We start from the raw sequence: 24,313 nt of genomic DNA, 5'->3' as shown, positions 1-24,313 counted from the left end.
TTTTTACACATTTTGTTTTTCCTGCCCTAATAGTTGGAGATCGTAATCCAGATGGAGCAATGTGTTTGACGTCAGAACAGCAACATAACACAACCTCTGATTAGTTATAAAGCTGATGACTTTAAAAGAAAAAAAAGTGATGGTTTCTTCAGTGTTGGAGTCACTTTATCTCAGAAAAGACAAAGAAGTTTCTGAAACGGTTACAAATGTGCTGGAACCCTCGTTACAGCAAAACAGCAGCATCCGTAAAAAGTGTCCAGCAAACTGTTTTACACACAATGCAAAGTTGATCATGTTGCTATGCGTTTCCATGTACTTAATACAAGCACAGATTATCATCATCATAATCATTTTGAATCATTAATGCAGATGAAGCCCGGTGTGTTTTGTTCACTCTCCCTGCTCTGGTTTCCCTGTCGTGTGTCTACCTGTGTGGATTCGCTGGGCGTAGAGGAGCAGCAGGAACAGGCAGAAGCCGATGAGGGACGTCACTGTGGAACATAACAGGAAGGAGTAACTGCCATGGCTGTGGATCACCTGCAGGAAGCAGACACACTCTGAGAGTCGAACCTCAAACATCACTGCTATCAAACCTGAGAGAGCAGTTTTCACCCAAGCTTAAGTCGCTGAGACACAGCTTAAGATTTCCACATTTCTGCATGCATCAGTTCTATGAGTTTCTGCCTGAAAAATCTGCTTTTTTGAGCTGCTAAACTGGTTTATCTAACAAAGTCTAAGTCACTTACACACCTCTGTTAACCAAATATACACTTTGTCCAATCAGAGAAATCTTATCCATATCCCTTGGAAGAACACAGCGTCCAGTTCAACTCTACCTAATCTCAAACACGCACTACTCAATGTCAGCTCTTTAAGTAACAAATCATTCTTATTTAATAGTTTTATTTCCTCTCACAATCTTGATTTTATGTTTTTAACTGAGACATGGCTCGACAAAAACGCAGCTAATGCAGTCCTGATTGAGTTCAGTCCACCTCACTTCAATTTTTGTCTGAAACATGAGAAAACCAGAGGGGTGGGGTTTTTTCATCATTTGAGTTTGTGCCATTCAAAATGGAGATAAAACAATCTTCCATATTTTATATAGATAGATAAGCAAGCTAAAGAACTCATTGCTGTCCTTGAAATGTTTGGTCTAACTCAGCATGTGACGGAGCCCACCCACAGCAGAGGGCACACTCTAGATGTGCTCATTTTAAATGTTGTTGTTATCTCAAATGTGGACGTCGTCGGTCTTGCTTTATCTGATAATTTTTGTGGTTTAGTCCAGTGCTCAGGTCTCTGCACTGGCTTCCTGTCACTCGGAGAATAGACTTTGAAACAGCTGTACTCGTGTCTCTTCATGGTCTAACACCAAAGTCAGTAATATCTCTGACATGTTAGAGCCATATGAACCAACTCGGACTCTGAGAACCTCAGGGAGGGATCTCCTGCTGGTGCCCAGAGTCATGACTAAACAAGGTGAGACTGGATTTCAGTTTTATGCTCCTAAAATCTGAAACAGTCTTCCAGAAGATGTGAGACATGCCTCAACTCTGACAATGTTTAAATCCAGGCTGAAAACAGTTCTATTTAGCTGTGCATATGACAACTGAAAGTATTTTATCTGCACTCTTCGCTTTTAATTTAATTAATTAATTAATTAATATTTTTTTATGTTTTTGGAATGATTTTATTTGCCTTCTTGGGATTTTATGTAGCTGTAACACTTTGAATTACCTTATGTACGAATCGTGCTCTACAAATAAACATGCCTTGCCTTTCAAAAACATAACTTTCTATTCAGATAACTGATGACTGATCATTGTGAAAGTATGTCCGTCTTGTGGTTACAAGTCAAGACGTTTCTTACTGATCCAACAAGCAGCTGCAGCATCATCTCTCCTGTGCTGGCACTCGTCACCAGGACTGTTGTGGCACAACCTTTAACACACACAAAGAAATAATCTGTAGCTACGGAAGATGAGAAGATACGTAGATTGCTTTTGAACTTTTGATCACTGCATTTATAATTCACAGATGAATAACTGGAATTATATCTAATTATTTAATAGAAATATGATCCGAATGTTGAAATTAATTAGTAACTAAGTAAAACTCATCACAAACAAGAACAATGGGTAGATTTACACCTGTTGAAATGTAGAACACAGTGAAGATGAATATTCTTTCAGATGTTCAGAATTATTTCTTTCATCTGTTCGCTTTTGGTGGTTAAGATTTTGTTGTTCAAATGAATCCTGCAGCTTGCGCTGAGCTGCAGTGTTTGTGAAAATGTGTTTTTACCTTTGTAGTCAAACATGTCCTCAGTGAAAGCCAGCATGGAGGGAAACACACTGCTGATACACAGGCCCAACACACACGTGCCGACAAAGAGGAACACACTACTGGTGTAGAAGATCAACAAAAGGCACTGAACCAGTATGACTCCCACCTGACAGAAACAAACACACACAGAGCGAGAGAATGGTGGCATCAAAGTCTGTGCTGGCTTTGTCAACTGAAACACAACAGCTGAGGGAAACCATTCAATTCAATTCAATTCAATTTTATTTATATAGCGCCAGAGGCACTTAAGTAATATAGTCCAATTCAAGCCAATTGGAATTCAATTCATTGTAATCATAATCCAATTAATTCATATAGAGCCAATTCAAAAAATTAATATCCTAGCTAAGGAAACCAACAGATTGCACCGAAACTTGTCTTCAGTTCAATCTCCCGTCCTGAGCGTGCCTGTGGCAACTGTGGAAAGGAACGATTCCCTTTTAACAGAAAGAAACCTCTGGCAGAACCAGACTCAGGAAGGGTGGCCATCCGCCTCGACCAGCTGGGGTTTGAGAAGACAGAAAAGAGGGAAAAGAGGGGGGAAAACACCATAACGCCATTCAAAGGATACCTGTTGGAACAGGGAAACATACGTTAATAACCACAATAATGTCACATGTACATAAAATCAATTGTGAAATTAAACAGGGGGAAAAAGAGAGCAAAGTGAGGAAAGGTGTGACAGATGAGGTCCCCCAGCAGTCTAAGCCTATAGCAGCTTAACTATGGGATGTTTCAGGATCACCTGAGCCATCCCTAACTATAAGCTTTATCGAAAAGGAAAGTTTTAAGCCTAATCTTAAAAGTGGAAAGGTGTCTGCTTCCCGGACATTTACTGGCAGCTTATTCCACAAGAGAGGGGCCTGATAACTGAAGGCTCTACCTCCCATTCTACTTTTAGAAACTCTGGGAACAACAAGTAAACCTGCAGTTTGGGAGCGAAGTGCTCTGTTAGGAAAATACCTTACAATTAAATCTTTAAGATATGATGGAGCTCGGTCATTAAGAGCTTTATATGTGAGAAGAAGAATCTTAAATTCTATTCTGAATTTAACAGGGAGCCAATGAAGAGAAGCTAAAACTGGAGAAACATGATCTCTCCTGTTAGTTCTCATCAGAACTCTGGCTGCAGCATTTTGGATCAGCTGGAGGCTTTTCAGAGAATATGTGGGACAGCCCAATAATAAGGAATTACAGTAGTCCAATCTTGAAGTAACAAATGCATGAACTAGTTTCTCTGCATCACCCTGAGACAGGATGTTCCTGATTTTAGCAATATTACGAAGGTGAAAGAAGGCAGTCCTAGAAACCAGTTTTATATGTGCGTCAAATGATAAATTCTGGTAAAAAATAACTCCAAGGTTCCTCACTGTAGAACTAGAAGCCAAGGAAATACCATCTAGAGTAACTATATAACTAGACAATTTCTCCCTGAAGCGCTCAGGTCCAAAGAGAACAACTTCAGTTTTGTCTGAATTTCAAAGCAGACAGTTCTGAGTCATCCAGGTCTTTATGTCTTTAAGACAGGCTTGTAGTCTGACCAACCTGTTGGTTTCATCTGGTTTCATAGATAAGTACAGCTGAGTATCATCAGCATAACAATGGAAATTTATGCCATGCTGTCTGATAATGTTACCTAATGGAAGCATGTATAAAGTAAAAAGAATCGGTCCAAGCACAGAACCCTGAGGAACTCCATGACTTACTTCAACGTGTGAGGAAGATTCTTCATTTACAAGAACAAACTGGAATCTATCAGATAAATATGACTTAAACCAGCCTAATGCAGTTCCTTTAATCCCAATAACATGTCCAAGTCTCTGTAACAGAATGCTGTGATCGATCGTATCAAATGCAGCACTGAGATCCAACAGGAGAAGCACAGAAACAAGTCCGCTATCAGAAGCTAACAGGAGATCATTGGTAACTTTCACCAGTGCTGTTTCTGTGCTATGATGCACTCTGAATCCTGACTGAAACTCTTCAAACAGATTATTTCTATGTAAATTATCACAAAGTTGAACTGCAACTATTTTTTCAAGAACTTTAGACAAAAAAGGGAGATTGGATATAGGTTGATAATTAGCCAACACTTCTGAATCAAGAGTAGGTTTTTTAAGTAAAGGTTTAATTACAGCAACCTTAAAAGTCTGAGGTACATATCCTATCAACAAAGACCGATTGATCAAATCCAATATGGAAGTGTCAATTAAGGGGAAAACCTCCTTGAACAGTCTGGTTGGGATTGGGTCTAACATACAAGTTGATGGTTTAGAAGAGACTATTGCTGTTGTCAGCTCAGAAAGATCAACTGGACAGAAGCTGTCTAAATACAATTCAGGTTCGAAAGATACTTCTAAAGCTGCTCTACTTAATGATACATCAGTGATAAAAATGGGAAGGATTTCATTAATCTTCTCTCTGATAGAAACAATTTTATTGATTAAGAATCTCATGAAATCATCACTGCTGAGAGTTAAAGGAATACATGGCTCAACAGAGCTCGGACTCTTTGTCAGCCTGGCAACAGTGCTGAAAAGAAACCTGGGATTATTCTTATTCTCTTCTATCAATAATGAATAATAAGCAGTTCTAGCTTTACGAAGTGCTTTCTTATACGTTATTAAACTATCTTTCCAGACTAATTGAGACTCTTCTAAATTAGAGGAACGCCACTGTCTCTCCAGCTTTCTTGCAGTCTGCTTTAACGCACGCAGCTGTGAATTATACCAAGGAGCCAACCTCTTCTGACTGATTACCTTCCTTTTCAGAGGGGCAACATTGTCCAGTGTTGTACGCATTGAAGCTATAGTGCTGTCAACAAGAGAGTCAAGTTCTACTGGAGTAAAATTTAGGTAGCCGTCCTCTGTCATATCAGCACATGGCAGTGAAGAAAAGGATGATGAAATCAACTCTTTAAATCTGGTTACAGCATTCTCTGACAGACACCTTCTATATGTAGAATTCTTCTCAGAAACCGTGTAGTCAAGTAATGTAAATTCAAAAGTTATTAAAAATGGTCAGACAAGACAGGGTTATGAGGGAACACTGTTAACTGTTCACTCTCAATGCCATAAGTCAGCACAAGGTCAAGGGTATGATTAAGGCAGTGAGTAGGTCTGTGAACACTTTGAGAAAATCCAATAGAGTCTAATATAGAATTAAAGTTAATATTTAGGCTGTCATTTTCAACATCTACATGAATATTAAAGTCACCCACTACAATGACTTTATCTGTACTCAGCACTAACTGGGATAAAAACTCTGAGAATTCAGACAGAAACTCAGAATAAGGGCCAGGTGGACGATACACAACAACAAACACAAGAGGTTTTTGTGATTTCCACTTTGGGTGGGAAAAACTGAGAATCAGAGATTCAAAAGAGCTAAAACTAATCTTGGGTCTAGGACTGATTAGTAACCCTGATCTGAAGATAGCTGCCACTCCTCCTCCTCTGCCTGTGGTTCGAGGAACGTGAACATTTAAATAGTCAGAGGGAGTTGATTCATTAATGCTCCTGCTGCAGCCAGGTTTCTGTAAAACAAAATATATCAATATGATGATCACAAATCAAATCATTCACTAACAGAGACTTCGAAGGGAGAGATCTAATATTCAGCAAACCACATTTAATAGTTTGATATTTTTGTTCAGTTAAAGTTTTTGTTTTAAATTTTTTTTTTGCACAAGAGGATTTGCTCCTTTTGTGTTTTTTGATTGAGGGGGGGGGCAGCATCAGGTGGGAAGCCGCAGAGAAGTGTGTAAGACTACAACTCTGCATCCATTCTCCAACCCTGGGTTGTCATGTTTTTGGATGACTAATAAATTCGTCCATATTTCTAGAAATGAGAAGAGCTCCTTCCAAAGTGGGATGGATGCCGTCTCTCCTCATCAGACCAGATTTTCTCCAGAAAGATTGCCAATTATCTATGTAGCCCACGTTGTTTGCTGGACACCATCTAGACAACCAGCAATTGAATGAGGACATGCGGCTAAACATGTCATCACTGCTCAGATTTTGCAGGGGTCCAGAGAAAACTACGGAGTCCGACATTGTTTTGGCAGTTTTGGCAAACCATGTGAACAAACACAGATCCTGCTACATTTGGACTTGATCTTGTCAAAAGTGGAACATTTTATTTGAATCAGTTATGAACTGGAATTAAAATGTGTCAGCTGGCCAAATCTCAGTAATCAACATAAAAATAAAAGTATTTTCCTGTTAATAACGTTAAATGAGATTTGAATGAGATTGGTTAAGAATTTTTGTGAAAAGAGGTTGAATAAGTGAGAGGGGAGTTGTTCTTGGAGCTTGCCGAAACCCGGGATAAAACCAGGGACCTTTAGATCTTCAGTCTAACGCGCTCCCAACTGAGCTATTTCGGCAAAATTTGCCTATTTCCAGTGGCCAAGAGGCCGACAAACAGACCATAGTGGGAATGACCTTACTTTGGAATTCATTCATTGTCCATTCATTTTCTGAATGAAGAAGTGTGTGATGCAGTTTCAATCTCTTCCATGTGGACCGCTCCATGCATCCTGCTTATGTCCTGTTACATCAGTTTGCCAATGAAACACCCAACATATGAAAACATCATATGATTAAAAAAAAAACAGGCCGAACTCATCAGCTCTCCATCACCGTGCTTGACAGTTGGTATGACACGGTTGAGCTACTGTTTAGTTTTCTCCAAACGCGATGCTGTGCATGATGACCAAACATTTCTGTCTTATGTGTGTTAATGAGATTGGTTCAGAATTTTTTTGATTTATTTCAATGTCATCAGAGGTTGAATAAGTAAGAGGGGAGTTGTTCTTGGAACTTGCCGAAACCCGGGATAAAACCAGGGACCTTTAGATCTTCAGTCTAACGCGCTCCCAACTGAGCTATTTCGGCGAAATTTGCCTATTTCCAGTAGCCAAGAGGCCGACAAACTGACGATGGTGGGAATGACCGTACTTTGGAATTCATTCATTGTCCAGTCACTTTATGAAAGAAGAAGTGTGGGATGCAGTTTCAATCTCTTCCATGTGGACCGCTCCATGCATCCTGCTTATGTCCTGTTACATCAGTTTGCCAATGAAACACCCAACATATGAAAACATCATATGATTAAAAAAAAAACAGGCCGAACTCATCAGCTCTCCATCACCGTGCTTGACAGTTGGTATGACACGGTTGAGCTACTGTTTAGTTTTCTCCAAACGCGCTGCTGTGCATGATGACCAAACATTTCTGTCTTATGTGTGTGAATGAGATTGGTTCAGAATTTTTTTGGTTTATTTCAATGTCACAAGAGGTTGAATAAGTGAGAGGGGAGTTGTTCTTGGAACTTGCCGAAACCCGGGATAAAACCAGGGACCTTTAGATCTTCAGTCTAACGCTCTCCCAACTGAGCTATTTCGGCAAAATTTGCCTATTTCCAGTAGCCAAGAGGCCAACAAACAGACCATGGTGAGAATGTCCGTACTTTGGAATTCATTCATTGTCCATTCATTTTATGAATGAAGAAGTGTGTGATGCAGTTTCAATCTCTTCCATGTGGACCGCTCCATGCATCCTGCTTATGTCCTGTTACATCAGTTTGCCAATGAAACGCCCAACATATGAAAACATCATATGATTAAAAAAAACAGGCCGAACTCATCAGCTCTCCATCACCGTGCTTATCAGTTGGTATGACACGGTTGAGCTACTGTTTAGTTTTCTCCAAACGCGCTGCTGTGCATGATGACCAGACATTTCTGTCTTATGATTTTGAATGAGATTGGTTCAGAATTTTTGTGGTTTATTTCGATGTCATAAGAGGTTGAATAAGTGAGAGGGGATTTGTTCTTGGAGCTTGCTGAAACCCAGAATTGAGCCAGGGACCTTTAGATCTTCAGTCTAACGCTCTCCCATCTGATCTATTTCGGCAAAATTAGCTTATTTCCAGTGGCCAAGAGGCCGAAAAACTGACGATGGTGGGATTGACCTTACTTTGGAATTCATTCATTGTCCAGTCATTTTATGAAAGAAGAAGTGTGGGATGCAGTTTCAATCTCTTCCATGTGAACCGCTCCATGCATCCTGCTTATGTCCTGTTACATCAGTTTGCCAATGAAACGCCCAACATATGAAAACATCATATGATTAAAAAAAAAACAGGCCGAACTCATCAGCTCTCCATCACCGTGCTTGACAGTTGGTATGACACGGTTGAGCTACTGTTTAGTTTTCTCCAAACGCGATGCTGTGCATGATGACCAAACATTTCTGTCTTATGTGTGTTAATGAGATTGGTTCAGAATTTTTTTGATTTATTTCAATGTCATCAGAGGTTGAATAAGTAAGAGGGGAGTTGTTCTTGGAGCTTGCCGAAACCCGGGATAAAACCAGGGACCTTTAGATCTTCAGTCTAACGCTCTCCCAACTGAGCTATTTCAGCAAAATTTGCCTATTTCCAGTAGCCAAGAGGCCGACAAACTGACGATGGTGAGAATGACCGTACTTTGGAATTCATTCATTGTCCATTCATTTTCTGAATGAAGAAGTGTGTGATGCAGTTTCAATCTCTTCCATGTGTACCGCTCCATGCATCCTGCTTATGTCCTGTTACATCAGTTTGCCAATGAAACACCCAACATATGAAAACATCATATGATTAAAAAAAACAGGCCCAACTCATTAGCTCTCCATCACCGTGCTTGACAGTTGGTATGACACGGTTGAGCTACTGTTTAGTTTTCTCCAAACGCGCTGCTGTGCATGATGACCAAACATTTCTGTCTTATGTGTGTGAATGAGATTGGTTCAGAATTTTTTTGGTTTATTTCGATGTCACAAGAGGTTGAATAAGTGAGAGGGGAGTTGTTCTTGGAACTTGCCGAAACCCGGGATAAAACCAGGGACCTTTAGATCTTCAGTCTAACGCGCTCCCAACTGAGCTATTTCGGCGAAATTTGACTATTTCCAGTAGCCAAGAGGCCGACAAACTGACGATGGTGGGAATGACCGTACTTTGGAATTCATTCATTGTCCATTCACTTTATGATAGAAGTGTGGGATGCAGTTTCAATCTCTTCCATGTGGACCGCTCCATGCATCCTGCTTATGTCCTGTTACATCAGTTTGCCAATGAAACACCCAACATATGAAAACATCATATGATTAAAAAAAAAACAGGCCGAACTCATCAGCTCTCCATCACCGTGCTTGACAGTTGGTATGACACGGTTGAGCTACTGTTTAGTTTTCTCCAAACGCGATGCTGTGCATGATGACCAAACATTTCTGTCTTATGTGTGTTAATGAGATTGGTTCAGAATTTTTTTTATTTATTTCAATGTCATCAGAGGTTGAATAAGTAAGAGGGGAGTTGTTCTTGGAGCTTGCCGAAACCCGGGATAAAACCAGGGACCTTTAGATCTTCAGTCTAACGCTCTCCCAACTGAGCTATTTCGGCAAAATTTGCCTATTTCCAGTAGCCAAGAGGCCGACAAACAGACCATGGTGAGAATGACCGTACTTTGGAATTCATTCATTGTCCATTCATTTTATGATAGAAGTGTGTGATGCAGTTTCAATCTCTTCCATGTGGACCGCTCCATGCATCCTGCTTATGTCCTGTTACATCAGTTTGCCAATGAAACACCCAATATATGAAAACATCATATGATTAAAAAAAACAGGCCCAACTCATCAGCACTCCATCACCGTGCTTGACAGTTGGTATGACACGGTTGAGCTACTGTTTAGTTTCCTCCAAACGCGCTGCTGTGCATGATGACCAAACATTTCTGTCTTATGTGTGTGAATGAGATTGGTTCAGAATTTTTTTGGTTTATTTCGATGTCACAAGAGGTTGAATAAATGAGAGGGGAGTTGTTCTTGGAGCTTGCCGAAACCCGGGATTGAGCCAGGGACCTTTAGATCTTTCAGTCTAACGCTCTCCCAACTGAGCTATTTCGGCAAAATTAGCTTATTTCCAGTAGCCAAGAGGCCGACAAACAGACCATGGTGAGAATGACCGTACGTTGGAATTCATTCATTGTCCATTCATTTTATGAATGAAGAAGTGTGTGATGCAGTTTCAATCTCTTCCATGTGGACCGCTCCATGCATCCTGCTTATGTCCTGTTACATCAGTTTGCCAATGAAACACCCAACATATGAAAACATCATATGATTAAAAAAAAAAGGCCCAACTCATCAGCTCTCCATCAACGTGCTTGACAGTTGGTTTGACACGGTTGATCTACTGTTTAGTTTCCTCCAAACGCGCTGCTGTGCATGATGACCAAACATTTCTGTCTTATGTGTGTGAATGAGATTTGTTCAGAATTTTTTTGGTTTATTTCGATGTCACAAGAGGTTGAATAAGTAAGAGGGGAGTTGTTCTTGGAGCTTGCCGAAACCCGGGATTGAGCCAGGGACCTTTAGAGCTTCAGTCTAACGCTCTCCCAACTGAGCTATTTCAGCAAATTTAGCTTATTTCCAGTGGCCAAGAGGCTGACAAACTGACGATGGTGGGAATGACCGTACTTTGGAATTCATTCATTGTCCAGTCACTTTATGATAGAAGTGTGGGATGCAGTTTCAATCTCTTCCATGTGGACCGCTCCATGCATCCTGCTTATGTCCTGTTACATCAGTTTGCCAATGAAACACCCAACATATGAAAACAACATATGATTAAAAAAAAACATCTCTGTCTTATGTGTTGACCTTGGAGCTTGCCAAGGTCAACCATGGAGCTTGCCGAAACCCGAGATAAAACGAGCGACCTTTAGATCTTCAGTCTAACGCTCTCCCAACTGAGCTATTTCGGCAAAATTTGCCTATTTCCAGTAGCCAAGAGGCCGTCAAAAAGACCATGGTGAGAATGACCGTACTTTGGAATTCATTCATTGTCCATTCATTTTATGAATGAAGAAGTGTGGGATGCAGTTTCAATCTCTTCCATGTGGACCGCTCCATGCATCCTGCTTATGTCCTGTTACATCAGTTTGCCAATGAAACACCCAACATATGAAAACATCATATGATTAAAAAAAACAGGCCCAAGTCATCAGCTCTCCATCACCGTGCTTGATAGTTGGTATGACACGGTTGAGCTACTGTTTAGTTTCCTCCAAACGCGCTGCTGTGCATGATGACCAAACATTTTTGTCTTATATGTGTGAATGAGATTGGTTCAGAATTTTTTTGGTTTATTTCGATGTCACAAGAGGTTGAATAAGTGAGAGGGGAGTTGTTCTTGGAGCTTGCCGAAACCCGGGATTGAGCCAGGGACCTTTAGATCTTCAGTCTAACGCTCTCCCAACTGAGCTATTTCGGCAAAATTAGCCTATTTCCAGTGGCCAAGAGGCTGACAAACTGACGATGGTGGGAATGACCGTACTTTGGAATTCATTCATTGTCCATTCACTTTATGATAGAAGTGTGGGATGCAGTTTCAATCTCTTCCATGTGGACCGCTCCATGCATCCTGCTTATGTCCTGTTACATCAGTTTGCCAATGAAACACCCAACATATGAAAACATCATATGATTAAAAAAAACATCTCTGTCTTATGTGTTGACCTTGGAGCTTGCCGAGGTCAACCATGGAGCTTGCCGAAACCTGGGATAAAACCAGCGACCTTTAGATCTTCAGTCTAACGCGCTCCCAACTGAGCTATTTCGGCAGAATTTGCCTATTTCCAGTGGCCAAGAGGCCGACAAACTGACGATGGTGGGAATGACCGTACTTTGGAATTCATTCATTGTCCATTCACTTTATGATAGAAGTGTGGGATGCAGTTTCAATCTCTTCCATGTGGACCGCTCCATGCATCCTGCTTATGTCCTGTTACATCAGTTTGCCAATGAAACACCCAACATATGAAAACATCATATGATTAAAAAAAAAAAGGCCCAACTCATCAGCTCTCCATCACCGTGCTTGACAGTTGGTATGACACGGTTGAGCTACTGTTTAGTTTCCTCCAAACGCGCTGCTGTGCATGATGACCAAACATTTCTGTCTTATGTGTGTGAATGAGATTGGTTCAGAATTTTTTTGGTTTATTTCGATGTCACAAGAGGTTGAATACGTAAGAGGGGAGTTGTTCTTGGAGCTTGCCGAAACCCGGGATTGAGCCAGGGACCTTTAGATCTTCAGTCTAACGCTCTCCCAACTGAGCTATTTCGGCAAAATTAGCTTATTTCCAGTGGCCAAGAGGCCGACAAACTGACGATGGTGGGAATGACCGTACTTTGGAATTCAATCATTGTCCATTCACTTTATGATAGAAGAAGTGTGGGATGCAGTTTCAATCTCTTCCATGTGGACCGCTCCATGCATCCTGCTTATGTCCTGTTACATCAGTTTGCCAATGAAACACCCAACATATGAAAACATCATATGATTAAATAAAACATCTCTGTCTTACGTGTTGACCTTGGAGCTTGCAGAAGTCAACTATGGAGCTTGCCGAAACCTGGGATAAAACCAGCGACCTTTAGATCTTCAGTCTAACGCGCTCCCAACTGAGCTATTTCGGCAAAATTAGCCTATTTCCAGTGGCCAAGAGGCCGACAAACTGACGATGGTGGGAATGACCTACTTTGGAATTCATTCATTGTCCATTCACTTTATGATAGAAGTGTGGGATGCAGTTTCAATCTCTTCCATGTGGACCGCTCCATGCATCCTGCTTATGTCCTGTTACATCAGTTTGCCAATGAAACACCGAACATATGAAAACACCATATGATTAAAAAAAAACATTTCTGTCTTATGTGTTTGAATGAGATTGGTTCAGAATTTTTGTGCTTTATTTCAATGTCATCAGAGGTTGAATAAGTGAGAAGGGAGTTGTTCTTGGAGCTTGCCGAAACCCGGGATAAAACCAGCGACCTTTAGATCTTCAGTCTAACGCGCTCCCAACTGAGCTATTTCGGCAAAATTAGCCTATTTCCAGTGGCCAAGAGGCCGACAAACTGACGATGGTGGGAATGACCGTACTTTGGAATTCATTCATTGTCCATTCACTTTATGATAGAAGTGTGGGATGCAGTTTCAATCTCTTCCATGTGGACCGCTCCATGCATCCTGCTTATGTCCTGTTACATCAGTTTGCCAATGAAACACCCAACATATGAAAACATCATATGATTAAAAAAAAACAGGCCCTAATCATCAGCTCTCCATCACCGTGCTTGACAGTTGGTATGACACAGTTGAGCTACTGTTTAGTTTCCTCCAAACGCGCTGCTGTGCATGATGACCAAACATTTCTGTCTTATGTGTGTGAATGAGATTGGTTCAGAATTTTTTTGGTTTATTTCGATGTCATAAGAGGTTGAATACGTAAGAGGGGAGTTGTTCTTGGAGCTTGCCGAAACCCGGGATTGAGCCAGGGACCTTTAGATCTTCAGTCTAACGCTCTCCCAACTGAGCTATTTCGGCAAAATTAGCTTATTTCCAGTGGCCAAGAGGCCGACAAACTGACGATGGTGGGAATGACCGTACTTTGGAATTCAATCATTGTCCATTCACTTTATGATAGAAGAAGTGTGGGATGCAGTTTCAATCTCTTCCATGTGGACCGCTCCATGCATCCTGCTTATGTCCTGTTACATCAGTTTGCCAATGAAACGCCCAACATATGAAAACATCATATGATTAAAAAAAACATTTCTGTCTTATGTGTTTGAATGAGATTGGTTCAGAATTTTTGTGGTTTATTTCAATGTCATCAGAGGTTGAATAAGTGAGAGGGGAGTTGTTCTTGGAGCTTGCCGAAACCTGGGATAAAACCAGTGACCTTTAGATCTTCAGTCTAACGCGCTCCCATCTGAGCTATTTTGGCAAAATTTGCCTATTTCCAGTTGCCAAGAGTACGACAAACAGACCATGGTGGGAATGACCGTTCTTTGGAATTCATTCATTGTCCATTCATTTTATGAATGAAAATGTGTGATGCAATTTCAATCTCTTCCATGTGGACCGCTCCATGCATCCTGCTTATGTCCTGTTACATCAGTTTGCCAATGAAACACCCAACATATGAAAACATCATATGATTAAAAAAAACATTTCTGTCTTATGTGTTTGAATGAGATTGGTTCAGAATTTTTGTGCTTTATTTCAATGTCATCAGAGGTTGAATAAGTGAGAAGGGAGTTGTTCTTGGAGCTTGCCGAAACCCGGGATAAAACCAGCGACCTTTAGATCTTCAGTCTAACGCGCTCCCAACTGAGCTATTTCGGCAAAATTAGCCTATTTCCAGTGGCCAAGAGGCCGACAAACTGACGATGGTGGGAATGACCGTACTTTGGAATTCATTCATTGTCCATTCACTTTATGATAGAAGTGTGGGATGCAGTTTCAATCTCTTCCATGTGGACCGCTCCATGCATCCTGCTTATGTCCTGTTACATCAGTTTGCCAATGAAACACCCAACATATGAAAACATCATATGATTAAAAAAAAACAGGCCCAAATCATCAGCTCTTCATCACCGTGCTTGACAGTTGGTATGACACAGTTGAGCTACTGTTTAGTTTCCTCCAAACGCGCTGCTGTGCATGATGACCAAACATTTCTGTCTTATGTGTGTGAATGAGATTGGTTCAGAATTTTTTTGGTTTATTTCGATGTCATAAGAGGTTGAATACGTAAGAGGGGAGTTGTTCTTGGAGCTTGCCGAAACCTGGGATAAAACCAGTGACCTTTAGATCTTCAGTCTAACGCGCTCCCATCTGAGCTATTTTGGCAAAATTTGCCTATTTCCAGTTGCCAAGAGTACGACAAACAGACCATGGTGGGAATGACCGTTCTTTGGAATTCATTCATTGTCCATTCATTTTATGAATGAAAATGTGTGATGCAATTTCAATCTCTTCCATGTGGACCGCTCCATGCATCCTGCTTATGTCCTGTTACATCAGTTTGCCAATGAAACACCCAACATATGAAAACATCATATGATTAAAAAAAACATCTCTGTCTTATGTGTTGACCTTGGAGCTTGCCAAGGTCAACCATTGAGCTTGCCGAAACCTGGGACAAAACCAGCGACCTTTAGATCTTCAGTCTAACGCGCTCCCAACTGAGCTATTTCGGCAAAATTAGCCTATTTCCAGTGGCCAAGAGGCCGACAAACTGACGATGGTGGGAATGACCTACTTTGGAATTCATTCATTGTCCATTCACTTTATGATAGAAATGTGTGATGCAGTTTCAATCTCTTCCATGTGGACCGTTCCATGCATCCTGCTTATGTCCTGTTACATCAGTTTGCCAATGAAACACCCAACATATGAAAACATCATATGATTAAAAAAAAACAGGCCCAACTCATCAGCTCTCCATCACCGTGCTTGACAGTTGGTATGACACGGTTGAGCTACTGTTTAGTTTCCTCCAAATGCGCTGCTGTGCATGATGACCAAACATTTCTGTCTTATGTGTGTGAATGAGATTGGTTCAGAATTTTTTTGGTTTATTTCGATGTCACAAGAGGTTGAATAAGTAAGAGGGGAGTTGTTCTTGGAGCTTGCCGAAACCAGGGATTGAGCCAGGGACCTTTAGATCTTCAGTCTAACGCTCTCCCAACTCAGCAATTTCGGCAAAATTAGCTTATTTCCAGTGGCCAAGAGGCCGACAAACTGACGATGGTGGGAATGACCGTACTTTGGAATTCAATCATTGCCCATTCACTTTATGATAGAAGAAGTGTGGGATGCAGTTTCAATCTCTTCCATGTGGACCGCTCCATGCATCCTGCTTATGTCCTGTTACATCAGTTTGCCAATGAAACACCCAACATATGAAAACATCATATGATTAAAAAAAACATCTCTGTCTTATGTGTTGACCTTGGAGCTTGCCAAGGTCAACCATGGAGCTTGCCGAAACCTGGGATAAAACCAGCGACCTTTAGATCTTCAGTCTAACGCGCTCCCAACTGAGCTATTTCGGCAAAATTAGCCTATTTCCAGTGGCCAAGAGGCCGACAAACTGACGATGGTGGGAATGACCGTACTTTGGAATTCATTCATTGTCCATTCACTTTATGATAGAAGTGTGGGATGCAGTTTCAATCTCTTCCATGTGGACCGCTCCATGCATCCTGCTTATGTCCTGTTACATCAGTTTGCCAATGAAACACCCAACATATGAAAACATCATATGATTAAAAAAAAACAGGCCCAACTCATCAGCTCTCCATCACCGTGCTTGACAGTTGGTATGACACGGTTGAGCTACTGTTTAGTTTCCTCCAAACGCGCTGCTGTGCATGATGACCAAACATTTCTGTCTTATGTGTGTGAATGAGATTGGTTCAGAATTTTTTTGGTTTATTTCGATGTCACAAGAGGTTGAATAAGTAAGAGGGGAGTTGTTGATGGAGCTTGCCGAAACCCGGGATTGAGCCAGGGACCTTTAGAGCTTCAGTCTAACGCGCTCCCAACTGAGCTATTTCGGCAAAATTAGCCTATTTCCAGTGGCCAAGAGGCTGACAAACTGACGATGGTGGGAATGACCGTACTTTGGAATTCATTCATTGTCCATTCACTTTATGATAGAAGTGTGGGATGCAGTTTCAATCTCTTCCATGTGGACCGCTCCATGCATCCTGCTTATGTCCTGTTACATCAGTTTGCCAATGAAACACCCAACATATGAAAACATCATATGATTAAAAAAAACATCTCTGTCTTATGTGTTGACCTTGGAGCTTGCCGAGGTCAACCATGGAGCTTGCCGAAACCTGGGATAAAACCAGCGACCTTTAGATCTTCAGTCTAACGCGCTCCCAACTGAGCTATTTCGGCAAAATTAGCCTATTTCCAGTGGCCAAGAGGCTGACAAACTGACGATGGTGGGAATGACCGTACTTTGGAATTCATTCATTGTCCATTCACTTTATGATAGAAGTGTGGGATGCAGTTTCAATCTCTTCCATGTGGACCGCTCCATGCATCCTGCTTATGTCCTGTTACATCAGTTTGCCAATGAAACACCCAACATATGAAAACATCATATGATTAAAAAAAACATCTCTGTCTTATGTGTTGACCTTGGAGCTTGCCGAGGTCAACCATGGAGCTTGCCGAAACCTGGGATAAAACCAGCGACCTTTAGATCTTCAGTCTAACGCGCTCCCAACTGAGCTATTTCGGCAGAATTTGCCTATTTCCAGTGGCCAAGAGGCCGACAAACTGACGATGGTGGGAATGACCGTACTTTGGAATTCATTCATTGTCCATTCACTTTATGATAGAAGTGTGGGATGCAGTTTCAATCTCTTCCATGTGGACCGCTCCATGCATCCTGCTTATGTCCTGTTACATCAGTTTGCCAATGAAACACCCAACATATGAAAACATCATATGATTAAAAAAAAAAAGGCCCAACTCATCAGCTCTCCATCACCGTGCTTGACAGTTGGTATGACACGGTTGAGCTACTGTTTAGTTTCCTCAAAACGCGCTGCTGTGCATGATGACCAAACATTTCTGTCTTATGTGTGTGAATGAGATTGGTTCAGAATTTTTTTGGTTTATTTCGATGTCACAAGAGGTTGAATACGTAAGAGGGGAGTTGTTCTTGGAGCTTGCCGAAACCCGGGATTGAGCCAGGGACCTTTAGATCTTCAGTCTAACGCTCTCCCAACTGAGCTATTTCGGCAAAATTAGCTTATTTCCAGTGGCCAAGAGGCCGACAAACTGACGATGGTGGGAATGACCGTACTTTGGAATTCAATCATTGTCCATTCACTTTATGATAGAAGAAGTGTGGGATGCAGTTTCAATCTCTTCCATGTGGACCGCTCCATGCATCCTGCTTATGTCCTGTTACATCAGTTTGCCAATGAAACACCCAACATATGAAAACATCATATGATTAAATAAAACATCTCTGTCTTACGTGTTGACCTTGGAGCTTGCAGAAGTCAACTATGGAGCTTGCCGAAACCTGGGATAAAACCAGCGACCTTTAGATCTTCAGTCTAACGCGCTCCCAACTGAGCTATTTCGGCAAAATTAGCCTATTTCCAGTGGCCAAGAGGCCGACAAACTGACGATGGTGGGAATGACCGTACTTTGGAATTCATTCATTGTCCATTCACTTTATGATAGAAATGTGTGATGCAGTTTCAATCTCTTCCATGTGGACCGTTCCATGCATCCTGCTTATGTCCTGTTACATCAGTTTGCCAATGAAACACCCAACATATGAAAACATCATATGATTAAAAAAAAACAGGCCCAACTCATCAGCTCTCCATCACCGTGCTTGACAGTTGGTATGACACGGTTGAGCTACTGTTTAGTTTCCTCCAAATGCGCTGCTGTGCATGATGACCAAACATTTCTGTCTTATGTGTGTGAATGAGATTGGTTCAGAATTTTTTTGGTTTATTTCGATGTCACAAGAGGTTGAATAAGTAAGAGGGGAGTTGTTCTTGGAGCTTGCCGAAACCAGGGATTGAGCCAGGGACCTTTAGATCTTCAGTCTAACGCTCTCCCAACTCAGCAATTTCGGCAAAATTAGCTTATTTCCAGTGGCCAAGAGGCCGACAAACTGACGATGGTGGGAATGACCGTACTTTGGAATTCAATCATTGCCCATTCACTTTATGATAGAAGAAGTGTGGGATGCAGTTTCAATCTCTTCCATGTGGACCGCTCCATGCATCCTGCTTATGTCCTGTTACATCAGTTTGCCAATGAAACACCCAACATATGAAAACATCATATGATTAAAAAAAACATCTCTGTCTTATGTGTTGACCTTGGAGCTTGCCAAGGTCAACCATGGAGCTTGCCGAAACCTGGGATAAAACCAGCGACCTTTAGATCTTCAGTCTAACGCGCTCCCAACTGAGCTATTTCGGCAAAATTAGCCTATTTCCAGTGGCCAAGAGGCCGACAAACTGACGATGGTGGGAATGACCGTACTTTGGAATTCATTCATTGTCCATTCACTTTATGATAGAAGTGTGGGATGCAGTTTCAATCTCTTCCATGTGGACCGCTCCATGCATCCTGCTTATGTCCTGTTACATCAGTTTGCCAATGAAACACCCAACATATGAAAACATCATATGATTAAAAAAGAAGAGGCCCAACTCATCAGCTCTCCATCACCGTGCTTGACAGTTGGTATGACACGGTTGAGCTACTGTTTAGTTTCCTCCAAACGCGCTGCTGTGCATGATGACCAAACATTTCTGTCTTATGTTTGTGAATGAGATTGGTTCAGAATTTTTTTGGTTTATTTCGATGTCACAAGAGGTTGAATACGTAAGAGGGGAGTTGTTCTTGGAGCTTGCCGAAACCCGGGATTGAGCCAGGGACCTTTAGATCTTCAGTCTAACGCTCTCCCAACTGAGCTATTTCGGCAAAATTAGCTTATTTCCAGTGGCCAAGAGGCCGACAAACTGACGTTGGTGGGAATGACCGTACTTTGGAATTCATTCATTGTCCATTCACTTTATGATAGAAGTGTGGGATGCAGTTTCAATCTCTTCCATATGGACCGCTCCATGCATCCTGCTTATGTCCTGTTACATCAGTTTGCCAATGAAACACCCAACATATGAAAACATCATATGATTAAAAAAAACATCTCTGTCTTATGTGTTGACCTTGGAGCTTGCCAAGGTCAACCATGGAGCTTGCCGAAACCTGGGATAAAACCAGCGACCTTTAGATCTTCAGTCTAACGCGCTCCCAACTGAGCTATTTCGGCAAAATTAGCCTATTTCCAGTGGCCAAGAGGCCGACAAACTGACAATGGTGGGAATGACCGTACTTTGGAATTCATTCATTGTCCATTCACTTTATGATAGAAGTGTGGGATGCAGTTTCAATCTCTTCCATGTGGACCGCTCCATGCATCCTGCTTATGTCCTGTTACATCAGTTTGCCAATGAAACACCCAACATATGAAAACATCATATGATTAAAAAAAAACAGGCCCAACTCATCAGCTCTCCATCACCGTGCTTGACAGTTGGTATGACACGGTTGAGCTACTGTTTAGTTTCCTCCAAACGCGCTGCTGTGCATGATGACCAAACATTTCTGTCTTATGTGTGTGAATGAGATTGGTTCAGAATTTTTTTGGTTTATTTCGATGTCACAAGAGGTTGAATACGTAAGAGGGGAGTTGTTGATGGAGCTTGCCGAAACCCGGGATTGAGCCAGGGACCTTTAGAGCTTCAGTCTAACGCGCTCCCAACTGAGCTATTTCGGCAAAATTAGCCTATTTCCAGTGGCCAAGAGGCTGACAAACTGACGATGGTGGGAATGACCGTACTTTGGAATTCATTCATTGTCCATTCACTTTATGATAGAAGTGTGGGATGCAGTTTCAATCTCTTCCATGTGGACCGCTCCATGCATCCTGCTTATGTCCTGTTACATCAGTTTGCCAATGAAACACCCAACATATGAAAACATCATATGATTAAAAAAAACATCTCTGTCTTATGTGTTGACCTTGGAGCTTGCCAAGGTCAACCATGGAGCTTGCCGAAACCTGGGATAAAACCAGCGACCTTTAGATCTTCAGTCTAACGCGCTCCCAACTGAGCTATTTCGGCAAAATTAGCCTATTTCCAGTGGCCAAGAGGCCGACAAACTGACAATGGTGGGAATGACCGTACTTTGGAATTCATTCATTGTCCATTCACTTTATGATAGAAGTGTGGGATGCAGTTTCAATCTCTTCCATGTGGACCGCTCCATGCATCCTGCTTATGTCCTGTTACATCAGTTTGCCAATGAAACACCCAACATATGAAAACATCATATGATTAAAAAAAAACAGGCCCAACTCATCAGCTCTCCATCACCGTGCTTGACAGTTGGTATGACACGGTTGAGCTACTGTTTAGTTTCCTCCAAACGCGCTGCTGTGCATGATGACCAAACATTTCTGTCTTATGTGTGTGAATGAGATTGGTTCAGAATTTTTTTGGTTTATTTCGATGTCACAAGAGGTTGAATAAGTAAGAGGGGAGTTGTTGATGGAGCTTGCCGAAACCCGGGATTGAGACAGGGACCTTTAGAGCTTCAGTCTAACGCGCTCCCAACTGAGCTATTTCGGCAAAATTAGCCTATTTCCAGTGGCCAAGAGGCTGACAAACTGACGATGGTGGGAATGACCGTACTTTGGAATTCATTCATTGTCCATTCACTTTATGATAGAAGTGTGGGATGCAGTTTCAATCTCTTCCATGTGGACCGCTCCATGCATCCTGCTTATGTCCTGTTACATCAGTTTGCCAATGAAACACCCAACATATGAAAACATCATATGATTAAAAAAAACATCTCTGTCTTATGTGTTGACCTTGGAGCTTGCCGAGGTCAACCATGGAGCTTGCCGAAACCTTGGATAAAACCAGCGACCTTTAGATCTTCAGTCTAACGCGCTCCCAACTGAGCTATTTCGGCAAAATTAGCCTATTTCCAGTGGCCAAGAGGCTGACAAACTGACGATGGTGGGAATGACCGTACTTTGGAATTCATTCATTGTCCATTCACTTTATGATAGAAGTGTGGGATGCAGTTTCAATCTCTTCCATGTGGACCGTTCCATGCATCCTGCTTATGTCCTGTTACATCAGTTTGCCAATGAAACACCCAACATATGAAAACATCATATGATTAAAAAAAACATCTCTGTCTTATGTGTTGACCTTGGAGCTTGCCGAGGTCAACCATGGAGCTTGCCGAAACCTGGGATAAAACCAGCGACCTTTAGATCTTCAGTCTAACGCGCACCCAAATGAGCTATTTCGGCAGAATTTGCCTATTTCCAGTGGCCAAGAGGCCGACAAACTGACGATGGTGGGAATGACCGTACTTTGGAATTCATTCATTGTCCATTTACTTTATGATAGAAGTGTGGGATGCAGTTTCAATCTCTTCCATGTGGACCGCTCCATGCATCCTGCTTATGTCCTGTTACATCAGTTTGCCAATGAAACACCCAACATATGAAAACATCATATGATTAAAAAAAAAAAAGGCCCAACTCATCAGCTCTCCATCACCGTGCTTGACAGTTGGTATGACACGGTTGAGCTACTGTTTAGTTTCCTCCAAACGCGCTGCTGTGCATGATGACCAAACATTTCTGTCTTATGTGTGTGAATGAGATTGGTTCAGAATTTTTTTGGTTTATTTCGATGTCACAAGAGGTTGAATAAGTAAGAGGGGAGTTGTTCTTGGAGCTTGCCGAAACCCGGGATAAAACCAGCGACCTTTAGATCTTCAGTCTAACGCGCTCCCATCTGAGCTATTTTGGCAAAATTTGCCTATTTCCAGATGCCAAGAGTACGACAAACAGACCATGGTGGGAATGACCGTACTTTGGAATTCATTCATTGTCCATTCATTTTATGAATGAAAATGTGTGATGCAGTTTCAATCTCTTCCATGTGGACCGCTCCATGCATCCTGCTTATGTCCTGTTACATCAGTTTGCCAATGAAACACCCAACATATGAAAACATCATATGATTAAAAAAAGACAGGCCCAACTCATCAGCTCTCCATCACCGTGCTTGACAGTTGGTATGACACGGTTGAGCTACTGTTTAGTTTCCTCCAAACGCGCTGCTGTGCATGATGACCAAACATTTCTGTCTTATGTGTGTGAATGAGATTGGTTCAGAATTTTTTTGGTTTATTTCGATGTCACAAGAGGTTGAATACGTAAGAGGGGAGTTGTTCTTGGAGCTTGCCGAAACCCGGGATTGAGCCAGGGACCTTTAGATCTTCAGTCTAACGCTCTCCCAACTGAGCTATTTCGGCAAAATTAGCTTATTTCCAGTGGCCAAGAGGCCGACAAACTGACGATGGTGGGAATGACCGTACTTTGGAATTCAATCATTGTCCATTCACTTTATGATAGAAGAAGTGTGGGATGCAGTTTCAATCTCTTCCATGTGGACCGCTCCATGCATCCTGCTTATGTCCTGTTACATCAGTTTGCCAATGAAACACCCAACATATGAAAACACCATATGATTAAAAAAAACATTTCTGTCTTATGTGTTTGAATGAGATTGGTTCAGAATTTTTGTGGTTTATTTCAATGTCATCAGAGGTTGAATAAGTGAGAGGGGAGTTGTTCTTGGAGCTTGCCGAAACCCGGGATAAAACCAGCGACCTTTAGATCTTCAGTCTAACGCGCTCCCAACTGAGCTATTTTGGCAAAATTAGCCTATTTCCAGTGGCCAAGAGGCCGACAAACTGACGATGGTGGGAATGACCGTACTTTGGAATTCATTCATTGTCCATTCACTTTATGATAGAAGTGTGGGATGCAGTTTCAATCTCTTCCATGTGGACACTCCATGCATCCTGCTTATGTCCTGTTACATCAGTTTGCCAATGAAACACCCAACATATGAAAACATCATATGATTAAAAAAAAACAGGCCCAACTCATCAGCTGTCCATCACCGTGCTTGACAGTTGGTATGACACGGTTGAGCTACTGTTTAGTTTCCTCCAAACGCGCTGCTGTGCATGATGACCAAACATTTCTGTCTTATGTGTGTGAATGAGATTGGTTCAGAATTTTTTTGGTTTATTTCGATGTCACAAGAGGTTGAATACGTAAGAGGGGAGTTGTTCTTGGAGATTTCCGAAACCCGGGATTGAGCCAGGGACCTTTAGATCTTCAGTCTAACGCTCTCCCAACTGAGCTATTTCGGCAAAATTTGCTTATTTCCAGTGGCCAAGAGGCCGACAAACTGACGATGGTGGGAATGACCGTACTTTGGAATTCATTCATTGTCCATTCACTTTATGATAGAAGTGTGGGATGCAGTTTCAATCTCTTCCATGTGGACCGCTCCATGCATCCTGCTTATGTCCTGTTACATCAGTTTGCCAATGAAACACCCAACATATGAAAACATCATATGATTAAAAAAAATATCTCTGTCTTATGTGTTGA

General features: G+C 41.7%; 1 protein-coding gene and 31 non-coding genes across 32 annotated transcripts in view; all 32 read right to left on the bottom strand.

Moving 5' to 3' along the window:
• Window positions 1-185: 185 nt before the first annotated feature.
• The window catches only part of mfsd4aa (major facilitator superfamily domain containing 4Aa), a 117,531-nt gene continuing 93,403 nt past the window's right edge, over window positions 186-24,313 (bottom strand). The window contains exons 7-9 of the mRNA XM_072383215.1: window positions 2,308-2,455; window positions 1,874-1,944; window positions 186-537 (exon numbers count right to left, since the gene is read on the bottom strand). Of these exons, the coding sequence (XP_072239316.1) occupies window positions 391-537; window positions 1,874-1,944; window positions 2,308-2,455 (366 nt within the window). The 3' untranslated portion in view covers window positions 186-390. The remainder of the gene's footprint in view (window positions 538-1,873; window positions 1,945-2,307; window positions 2,456-24,313) is intronic.
• trnaf-gaa (transfer RNA phenylalanine (anticodon GAA)) lies at window positions 6,664-6,736 on the bottom strand. The gene has a single exon. It is a non-coding gene; the product is annotated as a tRNA-Phe (tRNA).
• Window positions 7,175-7,247, bottom strand: trnaf-gaa (transfer RNA phenylalanine (anticodon GAA)). Its single transcript has one exon. It is a non-coding gene; the product is annotated as a tRNA-Phe (tRNA).
• On the bottom strand, window positions 7,686-7,758 carry trnaf-gaa (transfer RNA phenylalanine (anticodon GAA)). Its single transcript has one exon. It is a non-coding gene; the product is annotated as a tRNA-Phe (tRNA).
• Window positions 8,706-8,778, bottom strand: trnaf-gaa (transfer RNA phenylalanine (anticodon GAA)). Its single transcript has one exon. It is a non-coding gene; the product is annotated as a tRNA-Phe (tRNA).
• On the bottom strand, window positions 9,215-9,287 carry trnaf-gaa (transfer RNA phenylalanine (anticodon GAA)). Its single transcript has one exon. It is a non-coding gene; the product is annotated as a tRNA-Phe (tRNA).
• On the bottom strand, window positions 9,723-9,795 carry trnaf-gaa (transfer RNA phenylalanine (anticodon GAA)). Its single transcript has one exon. It is a non-coding gene; the product is annotated as a tRNA-Phe (tRNA).
• Window positions 10,229-10,302, bottom strand: trnaf-gaa (transfer RNA phenylalanine (anticodon GAA)). Its single transcript has one exon. It is a non-coding gene; the product is annotated as a tRNA-Phe (tRNA).
• trnaf-gaa (transfer RNA phenylalanine (anticodon GAA)) lies at window positions 10,739-10,811 on the bottom strand. Its single transcript has one exon. It is a non-coding gene; the product is annotated as a tRNA-Phe (tRNA).
• trnaf-gaa (transfer RNA phenylalanine (anticodon GAA)) lies at window positions 11,598-11,670 on the bottom strand. Its single transcript has one exon. It is a non-coding gene; the product is annotated as a tRNA-Phe (tRNA).
• trnaf-gaa (transfer RNA phenylalanine (anticodon GAA)) lies at window positions 11,947-12,019 on the bottom strand. Its single transcript has one exon. It is a non-coding gene; the product is annotated as a tRNA-Phe (tRNA).
• On the bottom strand, window positions 12,454-12,526 carry trnaf-gaa (transfer RNA phenylalanine (anticodon GAA)). The gene has a single exon. It is a non-coding gene; the product is annotated as a tRNA-Phe (tRNA).
• trnaf-gaa (transfer RNA phenylalanine (anticodon GAA)) lies at window positions 12,806-12,878 on the bottom strand. The gene has a single exon. It is a non-coding gene; the product is annotated as a tRNA-Phe (tRNA).
• trnaf-gaa (transfer RNA phenylalanine (anticodon GAA)) lies at window positions 13,206-13,278 on the bottom strand. The gene has a single exon. It is a non-coding gene; the product is annotated as a tRNA-Phe (tRNA).
• On the bottom strand, window positions 13,713-13,785 carry trnaf-gaa (transfer RNA phenylalanine (anticodon GAA)). The gene has a single exon. It is a non-coding gene; the product is annotated as a tRNA-Phe (tRNA).
• Window positions 14,517-14,589, bottom strand: trnaf-gaa (transfer RNA phenylalanine (anticodon GAA)). Its single transcript has one exon. It is a non-coding gene; the product is annotated as a tRNA-Phe (tRNA).
• trnaf-gaa (transfer RNA phenylalanine (anticodon GAA)) lies at window positions 15,880-15,952 on the bottom strand. The gene has a single exon. It is a non-coding gene; the product is annotated as a tRNA-Phe (tRNA).
• Window positions 16,232-16,304, bottom strand: trnaf-gaa (transfer RNA phenylalanine (anticodon GAA)). The gene has a single exon. It is a non-coding gene; the product is annotated as a tRNA-Phe (tRNA).
• trnaf-gaa (transfer RNA phenylalanine (anticodon GAA)) lies at window positions 16,739-16,811 on the bottom strand. Its single transcript has one exon. It is a non-coding gene; the product is annotated as a tRNA-Phe (tRNA).
• On the bottom strand, window positions 17,088-17,160 carry trnaf-gaa (transfer RNA phenylalanine (anticodon GAA)). The gene has a single exon. It is a non-coding gene; the product is annotated as a tRNA-Phe (tRNA).
• Window positions 17,437-17,509, bottom strand: trnaf-gaa (transfer RNA phenylalanine (anticodon GAA)). Its single transcript has one exon. It is a non-coding gene; the product is annotated as a tRNA-Phe (tRNA).
• trnaf-gaa (transfer RNA phenylalanine (anticodon GAA)) lies at window positions 17,944-18,016 on the bottom strand. The gene has a single exon. It is a non-coding gene; the product is annotated as a tRNA-Phe (tRNA).
• Window positions 18,296-18,368, bottom strand: trnaf-gaa (transfer RNA phenylalanine (anticodon GAA)). The gene has a single exon. It is a non-coding gene; the product is annotated as a tRNA-Phe (tRNA).
• trnaf-gaa (transfer RNA phenylalanine (anticodon GAA)) lies at window positions 18,803-18,875 on the bottom strand. Its single transcript has one exon. It is a non-coding gene; the product is annotated as a tRNA-Phe (tRNA).
• On the bottom strand, window positions 19,155-19,227 carry trnaf-gaa (transfer RNA phenylalanine (anticodon GAA)). The gene has a single exon. It is a non-coding gene; the product is annotated as a tRNA-Phe (tRNA).
• Window positions 19,662-19,734, bottom strand: trnaf-gaa (transfer RNA phenylalanine (anticodon GAA)). Its single transcript has one exon. It is a non-coding gene; the product is annotated as a tRNA-Phe (tRNA).
• Window positions 20,011-20,083, bottom strand: trnaf-gaa (transfer RNA phenylalanine (anticodon GAA)). Its single transcript has one exon. It is a non-coding gene; the product is annotated as a tRNA-Phe (tRNA).
• Window positions 20,518-20,590, bottom strand: trnaf-gaa (transfer RNA phenylalanine (anticodon GAA)). The gene has a single exon. It is a non-coding gene; the product is annotated as a tRNA-Phe (tRNA).
• On the bottom strand, window positions 20,867-20,939 carry trnaf-gaa (transfer RNA phenylalanine (anticodon GAA)). Its single transcript has one exon. It is a non-coding gene; the product is annotated as a tRNA-Phe (tRNA).
• On the bottom strand, window positions 21,374-21,446 carry trnaf-gaa (transfer RNA phenylalanine (anticodon GAA)). The gene has a single exon. It is a non-coding gene; the product is annotated as a tRNA-Phe (tRNA).
• trnaf-gaa (transfer RNA phenylalanine (anticodon GAA)) lies at window positions 23,088-23,160 on the bottom strand. Its single transcript has one exon. It is a non-coding gene; the product is annotated as a tRNA-Phe (tRNA).
• On the bottom strand, window positions 23,997-24,069 carry trnaf-gaa (transfer RNA phenylalanine (anticodon GAA)). Its single transcript has one exon. It is a non-coding gene; the product is annotated as a tRNA-Phe (tRNA).

Source organism: Leuresthes tenuis, unplaced genomic scaffold (assembly GCF_036924035.1).
Source record: "Leuresthes tenuis unplaced genomic scaffold, fLeuTen1.0.hap1 SCAF_3, whole genome shotgun sequence".
Lineage (NCBI taxonomy): Eukaryota > Metazoa > Chordata > Actinopteri > Atheriniformes > Atherinopsidae > Leuresthes > Leuresthes tenuis.
Note: the sequence above shows the minus strand (reverse complement) of the source record. Positions and strands in the feature narration are given on the sequence as shown.